Source organism: Natator depressus, chromosome 3 (genome assembly GCF_965152275.1).
Source record: "Natator depressus isolate rNatDep1 chromosome 3, rNatDep2.hap1, whole genome shotgun sequence".
In the NCBI taxonomy this organism is placed as follows: Eukaryota; Metazoa; Chordata; order Testudines; family Cheloniidae; genus Natator; species Natator depressus.
In genome coordinates, this window is record NC_134236.1 from 9154371 (window position 1) to 9165677 (window position 11307).

The 11307-nt window shown below is 45.6% G+C and overlaps 1 protein-coding gene across 4 annotated transcripts in view; it reads left to right on the top strand.

Moving 5' to 3' along the window:
- The window catches only part of ZNF395 (zinc finger protein 395), a 44398-nt gene extending 38339 nt beyond the window's left edge, over positions 1-6059 (top strand). For 3 of the 4 annotated variants that reach the window (XM_074947390.1, XM_074947388.1, XM_074947389.1), the window contains exon 10: positions 5765-6059. In XM_074947390.1, coding sequence (XP_074803491.1) covers positions 5765-5876 — 112 coding nt within the window. In that variant the 3' untranslated portion in view covers positions 5877-6059. The remainder of the gene's footprint in view (positions 1-5764) is intronic. The other variant, XM_074947387.1, reaches the window with a different exon arrangement.
- The last annotated feature ends 5248 nt before the right edge of the window (positions 6060-11307 follow it).

Here is an 11307-nt window from a genome sequence, read left to right on the forward strand (position 1 = left end):
CCATTCCAGTGCTTCACCACCCTCCTAGTGAAAAAGTTTTTCCTAATATCCAACCTAAATCTCCCCCACTGCAACTTGAGACCATTACTCCTTGTTCTGTCATCAGCTACCACTGAAAACAGTCTAGATCCATCCTCTTTGGAACCCCCTTTCAGGTAGTTGAAAGCAACTATCAAATCTCCCCTCATTCTTCTCTTCCGCAGACTAAACAATCCCAGTTCCCTCAGCCTCTCCTCATAAGTCATGTGTTCCAGTCCCCTAATCATTTTTGTTGCCCTCTGCTGGACTCTTTCCAGTTTTTCCACATCCTTCCTGTAGTGTGGGACCCAAAACTGGACACAGTACTACAGATGAGGCCTCACCAATGTCGAATAGAGGGGAACGATCACGTCCCTCGATCTGCTGGCAATGCCCCTACATATACATCCCAAAATGCCATTGGCCTTCTTGACAACAAGGGCACACTGTTGACTCATATCCAGCTTCTCGTCCACTGTCACCCCTAGGTCCTTTTCTGCAGAACTGCTGCCGAACCATTCGGTCCCTAGTCTGTAGCGGTGCATGGGATTTGTCCGTCCTAAGTGCGGGACTGCACTTGTCCTTGTTGAACCTCATCAGATTTCTGTTGGCCCAATCCTCTAATTTGTTTAGGTCCCTCTGTATCCTATCCCTACCCTCCAGCTTATCTACCTCTCCTCCCAGTTTAGTGTCATCTGCAAACTTGCTGAGGGTGCAATCCACACCATGCTCCAGATCATTTATGAAGATATTGAACAAAACTGGCCCCAGGACCGACCCTTGGGGCACTCCACTTGATACCGGCTACCAACTAGACATGGAGCCATTGATCACTACCCCTTGAGCCCAACAATCTAGCCAACTTTCTATCCATCTTATAGTCCATGCATCCAGCCCATACTTCTTTAACTTGGTGGCAAGAATACTGTGGGAGACAGTGTCAAAAGCTTTGCTAAAGTCAAGGAACAACACGTCCACTGCTTTCCCCTCATCCACAGAGCCAGTTATCTCGTCATAGAAGGCAATTAGATTAGTCAGGCATGACTTGCCCTTGGTGAATCCATGCTGACTGTTCCTGATCACTTTCCTCTCCTCTAAGTGCTTCAGAATTGATTCCTTGAGGACCTGCTCCATGATTTTTCCAGGGACTGAGGTGAGGCTGACTGGCCTGTAGTTCCCCGGATCCTCCTTCTTCCCTTTTTTAAAGATGGGCACTACATTAGCCTTTTTCCAGTCGTCCGGGACTTCCCCCGATCGCCATGAGTTTTCAAAGATAATGGCCAATGGCTCTGCAATCACATCCGCCAACTCCTTTAGCACTCTCGGATGCAGCGCATCCGGCCCCATGGACTTGTGCTTGTCCAGCTTTTCTAAATAGTCTCGAACCACTTCTTTCTCCACAGAGGGCTGGTCACCTTCTCCCCATGCTGTGCTGCCCAGTGCAGTAGTCTGGGAGCTGACCTTGTTCGAGAAGACAGAGGCAAAAAAAGCATTGAGTACATTAGCTTTTTCCACATCCTCTGTCACTAGGTTGCCTCCCTCATTCAGTAAGGGGCCCACACTTTCCTTGACTTTCTTCTTGTTGCTAACATACCTGAAGAAACCCTTGTTACTCTTAACATCCCTTGCTAGCTGCAACTCCAGGTGTGATTTGGCCTTCTTGATTTCAATCCTGCATCCCCGAGCAATATTTTTATACTCTTCCCTGGTCATTTGTCCAATCTTTCACTTCTTGTAAGCTTCTTTTTTGTTTCAGAATAACAGCCGTGTTAGTCTGTATTCGCAAAAAGAAAAGGAGGACTTGTGGCACCTTAGACTAACCAATTTATTTGAGCATAGGCTTTCGTGAGCTACAGCTCACTTCATCGGATGCATACTGTGGAAAGTACAGAAGATCTTTTTATATACACACAAAGCATGAAAAAGTACCTCCTCCCACCCCACTCTCCTGCTGGTAATAGCTTATCTAAAGTGATCACTCTCCTTACAATGTGTATGATAATCAAGTTGCGGGGGGCGGGGGGGTGAGAGAACCTGGATTTGTGCTGGAAATGGCCCAACTTGATTATCATACACATTGTAAAGAGAGTGATCACTTTAGATAAGCTATTACCAGCAGGAGAGTGGGGTGGGAGGAGGTATTTTTTCATGCTTTGTGTGTATATAAAAAGATCTTCTACACTTTCCACAGTATGCATCCGATGAAGTGAGCTGTAGCTCACGAAAGCTTATGCTCAAATAAATTGGTTAGTCTCTAAGGTGCCACAAGTACTCCTTTTCTTCTTTTTTGTGTTCAAGATCAGCAAGGATTTCACTGTTAAGCCAAGCTGGTCGCCTGCCATATTTACTATTCTTTCTACACATCGGGATGGTTTGTCCCGGTAACCTCAATAAGGATTCTTTAAGATACAGCCAGCTCTCCTGGACTCCTTTCCCTCTCATGTTATTCTCCCAGGGGATCCTGCCCATCAGTTCCCTGAGGGAGTCAAAGTCTGCTTTTCTGAAGTCCAGGGTCTGTATTCTGCTGCTGTCCTTTCTTCCCTGTGTCAGGATCCCGAACTCGACCATTTCATGGTCACTGCCTCCCAGGTTCCCATCCACTTTAGCTTCCCCTACTAATTCTTCCCCGTTTGTGAGCAGCAGGTCAAGAAGAGCTCTGCCCCTAGCTGGTTCCTCCAGCACTTGCACCAGAAAATTGTCCCCTACATTTTCCAGAAACTTCCTGGATTGTCTGTATTGCTCTCCCAGCAGATATCAGGGTGATTTGAAGTCTCCCATGAGAGCCAGGGCCTGCGATCTAGTAACTTCTGTGAGTTGCCGGAAGAAAGCCTCGTCTACCTCATCCCCCTGGTCCAGTGGTCTATAGCAGACTCCCACCACGACATCACCCCTGTTGCTCACACTTCTAAACTTAATCCAGAGACTCTCAGGTTTTTCTGCAGTTTCATACTTGAGCTCTGAGCAGTCATACTGCTCCCTTACATACAGTGCAACTCCCCCACCTTTTCTGCCCTTCCTGTCCTTCCTGAACAGTTTATATCCATCCATGACAGTACTCCAGTCATGTGAGTTATCCCACCAAGTCTCTGTTATTCCAATCACATCATAATTCCTTGACTGTGCCAGGACTTCCAGTTCTCCCTGCTTGATTCCCAGGCTTCTTGCATTTGTGTATAGGCACTTGAGATAACTCGCTGATCGTCCCTCTTTCTCAGTATGAGGCAGGATCCCTGCCCTCTCATGAGCTCCTGCTCGTGCTTCCTCCCGGTATCCCACTTCCCCACTTACCTCAGGGCTTTGGTCTCCTTCTCCCGGTGAACCTAGTTTAAAGCCCTCCTCACTAGGTTAGCCAGCCTGCTTCCGAAGAAGCTCTTCCCTCTCTTCATTAGGTGGAGCCCGTCTCTGCCTAGCACTCCTCCTTCTTGGAACGCCATCCCATGGTCAAAGAATCCAAAGCCTTCTCTCCGACACCACCTGCGTAGCCATTCGTTGACTTCCACGATTCGACTGTCTCTACCCAGGCCTTTTCCTTCCACGGGAAGGATGGACGAGAACACCACTTGCACCTCAAACTCCTTTATCCTTCTTCCCAGAGCCATGTAGTCCGCACTGATCCGATCAAGGTCATTCTTGGCAGTATCATTGGTGCCCACGTGAAGAAGCAGGAAGGGGTAGCGATCCGAGGGCTTGATGAGTCATGGCAGTCTCTCCGTCACATTGTGAATCCTAGCTCCTGGCAAGCAGCAGACTTCTCAGTTTTCCCAGTCGGGGCGGCAGATAGATGACTCGGTCCCCCTGAGGAGAGAGTCCCCGACCACCACCACCCGCCTCCTTCTCTTGGGAGCGGTGGTCGTGGAACCCCCAACCCTAGGACAGTGCACCTCATGCCTTCCAATCGGCGGAGTCTCCTTCTGTTCCCTTCCCTCAGATGTATCATCTGGTCCACTCTCCGCATTAGTACCTGTGGAGAGAACATGAAAACGGTTACTTACCTGTATCTGCCCTGCTGGTACATGGATGCTCCCCTTTCTTCTTCTGGAGGTCACATGCTGCCAAATTTATTCAGGTCCTCCTGTCCCTGCTGCGCAGCCTGCTCTGAATCTTCAGAACATTGTGCCCCTCGAAACATATCCTGATGTCTGTCCAGGAAATCTTCAGTTTCTCTTATGCAATGCAGGGTCGATACTCGTTTCTCCAGACCTTGAACCTTCTCTTCCAATATGGAGACCAGCTTGCACTTTGTACAAACAAAGTCGCTTCTGTCCTGTGGAAGAAAGACAAACATGGCACTTCCAGTGCAGGTCACAACAGCTGAACACCCCCCATCCGTATTATCTTCCTTCTACGAGCTCACTCAGGAGTTGTAGTAACTTCTCAGAGAAGCCGGCAAGATGTAAGCCTCAGCAGGCTCTCCCCGGGGAACTCCCAGGCAAACTCCCTCTGTTAGCCGCTCTGTTGTTCGCTGCTCAGCTGGTTCGCAGCTGACTGGCTGACTGGCTTTTATACAGTCTAATTTAGGTCAGGTCCGTAACTGTTCCAGTATGTCCATTCAATCCACCAACCTGTTGTACACTTCTTCCTCTTTGCTGTCTGCATGTAATAGCTTTGCCTAAATACTTAATAACTGGGGACACAGTTCTTCATTTCTCCTCCTAAAAACTCTTATGTAGCGCTGCTGGTTCAGAGTAGCTTCCACATTCCACCCCAGAGGTGACTGCATTTCAATGGTGGATGACTGAACTCTGTATGTAGTTTGTCTGCTGCTTTGTGACTCTTCAGAATGAAAGCGGGTATTATTCTGTATTTGAATTATTTGCCCCAACTAAGATCACCTATTATGCATAGGCACTGTGCATAATGCACATAGTAAGAGACAGTCCGTGCCCCAAAGAGCTTATGATTTAAATAGACGAGAAATAAAGTGTGGGAGAAAGGAAGTGTTGTTATCCCCATTTTACAAATGGGGAATTCACAACACAGATCAAGTGGTTTGCCATGGATCACACATGGAGCCTGTGGCAGAGCTGTGAATTGACTCTCAATCTTTTGAATCTCAGTCCGGTACCTTAACAATAAGACCAGCCTTCCTCTGTATTAGCATTCTAATAATGGTGCTGTGGAGATGGCTAGTATTGCTGATTCTTGATTGAAAACAGCCCAAAAGAAAAGAAGGAAACCCTTTGGTTTAAACTTCCACTTTCTTTGTACTTCCTCAGGATGGGAACAGCCCTTTGACGTAGGCCTGGACTACACCAAAAAGTTAGGTCAACCCAGCTACGTCACTCGGGTGTGAAAAATCCACACCCTTGAGAGACTTAGTTAAGTTGACCTAAGCCCCGGTGTAGGCAGTGCTCGGTCAACAGAAGAACTCTTGCAGAGAACTCTCGGGGAGGTGGATTACCTACACCTGTGGGAGGATCCCTCCTGTCAGCATATGTGGTGTCTATACTGAAGTGCTCTAGGAGCGTAGTTGCAGCTGCGGTGCTGTAACATTTCAAGTGCAGACAAGCCCTTAGAATTCTAGAAGCTGCCACATAAGCAAGAGATGATACCGTGGGTTCAGCCCATCCCTCTGCTGTTGCAGGATTGCTCTCTACTGTGAACGTCTAATGCTTTGTTCACACTGGGGCTTCCTCCTCAGGTTTAGCTCAACCTTGCATTGTGTTGCACATGCTCTTTTCTCCCCTGAGCTCTGTAACGCTTTAATAACCACGTCACTGTCTTGGTTATTTTTGTTACTCTGCAGAAAAGTCCGTGGCGAAGCCAAGAAATGCCGTAAAGTATATGGAATTGAGCACCGAGACCAGTGGTGCACGGCCTGCCGGTGGAAAAAGGCCTGCCAGCGATTCCTGGACTGAGCACATGAACATTTCAGGAGTATTGAATTTCTCTCTCTCTCTCAGCCAAGAGCACCCAAAGTTGGTCATTGCTGCAACCAGGGCACAGCAGACTTGGAGGTATCTATCTCCTGTGGCTTCAGCAGAGATCTCAAGAGCTGTGTGTAAATTCCAAGTTCTGTATATTGTATGTCAGCTGGATTTATTAATTTTTTACACTTTCTGTGGGTTTTTTACAAATGTAAAAAAAAAAAAAAAAGTCCTCCTATTTTATAGTAAAAATAGGGAGGGAAAGAAAGAAAGCTGGTTGCTTGGTGTTCACAGCAGACTTGTTATTTGGTGGTCCAGGGACCAAAGAACTTTTTACTGATCTCCCAGCTCAACAGTACAGTCTACTGAACTTTCAGGTCAGTAGCTGGGATAAGGAGGTGAGGATCATCTCTCTCTGTTACTTGACTGGCTAGAAAGCTCAAAGTCTGCTGTTGTTTAAAGGGCACTGTCAGAATAACAATCATAGTTTAAAAAAGGAAAATGATATTCATGTTTTACTAGTAACACCTTAAATTATTGGAATGGGAGGAATTTAAAGTTCTTTCCTTTGCTTTTTACCAATGATACTGTGTTTACTTTTTACACCTCTCAGCTCTGACATTAAAGCTGGACTTGCTATGTCTCTGGTCAGTTTCACTTCCTGGTATTTATGTGTTCTGATACAGCTGCATCAGCAATGTTGAAATCTTAAAATAAACATCTACATATATTTTTATCTTTTAATTAAAAACAAATTTTTTTAAAACAAAACTAATTTTTTTGTTAGATTCATGAAAACAAGGTATTTCTTTGAAAAACCTATTTTTTTGGTCTCACAGTGTCTCTTTAACCTACAGGGAATGAGTTTTTTTTTTATTTTGAAACCTGATGTAGCTTTCTGCGAAGTTGGGAGGATCAATATTGTTAACCCAAGAGGACTAGAAAGGGTGGACACACAAAAATTTAGGCCCCAATTCAGCAAAATGCTTACATACATTTTTACATTATGTTGAAATCAGTGGGACTAAAGTACATGCTGAATGAGTTGGGATTACTTGCATGCTTAAAGATAAGCACGTGCTTATGTCATTTGCTGAATCAGTGTCATAGATACGTATGTTACGAAATCCTGAATTGTGAAAGATGTCTGAATCCAGCTTTCTGGCTTTCATTTTTTAAAAATTCATATTCTCTTTACATGATTCAAATGTTTCTGGTTTGATCTGTCATTGTGTACAGTTTACTGTCCGCTGGGGGTAGAATTTATCCCTGTTTGCCTGATTCTCACTTACAGCAGTGTAACTTCAGTGGAGTTACTCCTGACTTGCACAGGTTTAAATAAGAGAAGAATCAAGCCCAAGGAGTCTTTCTGGAATTGCGGGGGGAGCTGGAGGGAAAGATCAAAGGTTCCAGAGGCCCCTCTGATTTTGGAGAAGAGCACCATTTAATCCACCACCAGCAGTCAGGTCCAGTTTTTATTGTTTTTGGTCTTTGCACTCATGGCTGATCAGCCACATGTAGGAAGTGCCCAATCTACTGTCTGAGCTGTGAAAAGCCACTTGGCAGCAAGTGCAGTCCAGCCACAATACCAGCACACACATTGCAGCTGCTGTGAGGAGCAGCAGAGCGCATCCCACGGCACAATGAGCTGTCCTGTGGAAGCTTGGCCCTGCATGGACAGGACCCTGGCGACCAGGTTGCTAATGTCAGTGTCTCTGTCCATCTCACTGTGTGGCCTTGGAGCACAAAGGCAAAGAATTTTGTTCTGTACGTCCCCATTCTGTGTCTTGGGGAGTCAGTGGTGGTTCCATCATTGAACTCAGTACAGTGTGCGATGGTAGCAGTGCAGGTTGACTGGGACACTGCCCCCAGAGGGTGCCATTTTGATCGTGTTGAACTCAACGGGTGTCACAGAAGTGCTCTGTCACAGTCACTAAGGAGTCGTGGTTTCTCTTAACAGGGCAAGGAATGCCCCTGTCACTAAAGCCATTCAAATGCTACGCTCTGTTGTGCAGAGAATCCTGGCGCTGTGAAGTCTGTTTTGTTTGTAAATACAAAATGGCAGCTACACACGAGCCATGTGGTCCATGTTGTGCATAACTCGGCTGCAGTCAGAGTTGAGGGTTTTGTATTAATGGGAGTGGGTGGGAAGGGGATCATTGGACTTTTTGCTGCGTTTTTGATAATCGTAGGCCATAAACTGTAGAGCTCAACCCATGGGCAAGGCAGAAACAAGCCTGGTGTATTTTTAAGGACCATAGGATTGACTACACTTTCTTTGTAAAAACAATTCATGTGACCAGGAGGGTGTTATTTCCTCCTGGATCAACGTGAGCCTGGTTGATAAAGGGGCAGGTGGTGCAGTCAAAGGGGGTTATATATGGGGGTGCTTGTTGGTATTTTTTTGTAATTTTATACATATATACAGTATATTGTTTTAGAACCCAGTCTTCTGCTCGCTGTTAAATTGGTGGTTGCCAAATTGGCCTATGGGAAGCAGGAACAAAGTGAGTGTGTCTCCCTGTTTGTTTGTTTTTTACCTAGTCCACTGGTTCTGAGCCAATGGAATCATCTAGGTCTGATTCAGTAGGGTCAGGTTCTCTAGCTGGGTCCATGTGGGTCTGATGCAAAGTCTATTGAAGACAATGGGAGTCTTTCAGTTGACTTCAGTGACTGCGGTTCAGATACTTTATGAAGGAAGGAGTTCATAAGAGGCCCTCTCTTACACTTTAGTCCCTCCACTGTGACTCTTACTCTGAGGACCACCATAAAGAGCTAGCAGTTTGAGATCCACTGTCTTAGTCTGATGAGAGAAATGTGGATTATGAAAGCAGACAAGTTGCTGAACTGTTCTATATAGGTGACCTTTAAAGGAATACTGCAGTGGTTTGTCATACCAGGTGTTATAATTCCTCCCTGGGGCTTAATATTTTACTAAATACTGGAAAAGAATGAAATTTCAAAAGAGATTTCAGACATAGTGGTTGCTCGCCTAAAAAGTACCATTCAGAGAAAGGGGTTGATGATAGTCAGTTGGGGCTGCCATTTTCATGGTGAAGAATTGTGCTTCCCAGCAGCCAGGGTACTGCTTGAACCCCTCACAGGACATAGGTGAAAATTGGGCCATTCTAAAATATATTCTATTTATTTTTAAATGTTTCTGTTTCAAAAACAATGTAAAAACCCACAAACCTTTAAAACAGTCTAATTTCCAGCTGTTTTTACTTGACTTGAATTTGCTGAATCCTAACCTGCCAATGCACCTTTCTGTTTATTAATGATTCGTCTTTATTGTATTTCAGGCACTTGGGGCCTACTCTTGCAGTGCTTGTTTGAGTACTCCCAGTGACCTCAGCACTGCAGTGGGACTACTCACATGAGAAGGATTGCGGAATTGCATACATAACTCTTAAATGCAGTGGTTAAACTATCTCTTGGGTTACACTGCAGTTTTCCTTTAAGGCTGGCATCTGTGCCCATTGATAAAATTATGAAAGGAAACCTCTTGTCTCCCAGTTTGAACTCTTGATGTTGGATGCTGCTTACTTGCATGCAAGTGCTTCTGTGTTTTTTGCACTCGAGTTATGGAAGGATAAAGTAAAACTGACTAGAACCATTGCCTGCAATTCAAATAGAAGTCTCTTTTGAGGCCCAAAAAGTTCAGTTTCTGATATTATTAGTTGTTTTTCATTCCCAGTTCTGGAACCAGAGAAATGCCTCATCTCTTATTCCTGGCTCTGCTGTTTAAGGTTTTCATCCCTCATTATTATAGTATCTGAGCACCTCATAATCTTTAATGTATTTTTTCTCACATCTCTGTGAGGTAGAGTAGTGCTAATGTTCCTATTTTATAGGTAAGGAATTGAGACACAGAGAGCCAGATTTCTAAATGTGTTAGATGCCTGTTATGGGGCTCACCATCCCAGAGCGCTCCCTTGTGGCATTGTTGTCTCTCACCATCCTGGAGTGCCCTCTTGTGGTGGTGTCATCTCTCTCATGTCGTGGGGTACTTGGCCCTCTGGCTACCTCCCTGTAGAGTCCCACCCCTTTTGGGGCATGTGTCCTTAATGTCCTTCATCAGTATTAAAACAAACATAGTGAACCAAAAAGTGTTCTGCCCCACCTGGGGTCTTCAGTTCCAGTCTCTTCACCGAGTGACAGCAAGTGAAACAGTTACAGCAACTCACTTCCAGCCCTATGAGTTTGAGATTTCAGTCTCTCTCTTCCAGTTCCCTTTAGTCCTCTGACCTGTTGTCATGATACTGACCTGCAGGGCCCCAAGTGCTCTTCCCCCCCGGGGGGGGGGGGAGGGGGCATGGCTATAGTTAATTGTGGCTTCTGCAGTTTATTCCACTTTTCCCCCTGTCACAAATTTGGTCACCTCACCAGATGCTATGATCAACCTTCTTGATCCCCAGATGTTCCAATCTTGAGATCCCTACGCATACTTTTGGAGCACAGATCCTCTAACACTCCCTCGGGAGAGCTGTGACCTCGCCATCCACTACCCAGCGCCTGGAACCAATGCTGAGACACCATAGACTCCCCTTGTAGCTTAAAGATCCTCTCTCCCAAAACCCACCAAAAATATGAGCTTCTGCGTTACCGTTCAACCCTCTCAGGGGACACATAAAAGTTGTGACGCATAATAGACACTTTGCCCAGAGTTCTAGAACGCTGTTGCTCTTTATTGAATCATACAAGAAACACACAGGTCCATACAAAAATAATAAAACCTATGCTCATTTCTCATTTTCTTCACCAGGGCATTCTTTGGGCTGGGGTCAGAGCCTCTGGGGCCAACCAGGTCCTTCTGCTGTGGACCCTTAGGTTCTGAAACATGGAGTCTTCTTCCCAGCTCAGTTACTAGTACTTTCACCTTGGCTGATCCATGTCTTTCCTTCTTTCTTCCCAAACATCCTGTGTGTCTCAATCTTCTCCTGGCCCACCCAACCTCTGTGTTTTTTAAAGGCTAGCATTAACACCTAGGTATCTTTGTTCTGCTTGGTAACTTTCCGCTCTCCACTTCTTGTTCCTTCCTTCAGAGAGGTAGAGTAAAACTGTTTGGGTTTATTCCCCCCCAGGCCTAAACTCACCCACTGTTCCAAGGTGTTATCACTTAATAAGTTCTAAGGACCTTCTGTTGTATCTGGTCTACTCAGAGGATGTGATACAGCTCTGCTTAGCCCATAGTGGATACGCATAGCTGGAGGAGCATTTGTGATACAGCATTTTTCATGGCAACCACTTCATAATAACTTTGTAGTATCAACCAGAAGTTGCAAGTTGTACAGATACGGGGTGTGACAACTTGAGGGATCTATATCAAGGTCCTTCTTCAGACACTCCACCCCGGAGAGGGTTCCACCCTGCATTTCCTCTAAGTTCCTCTCCTCCCTACCTGGCCACACCCTCTCCAGGT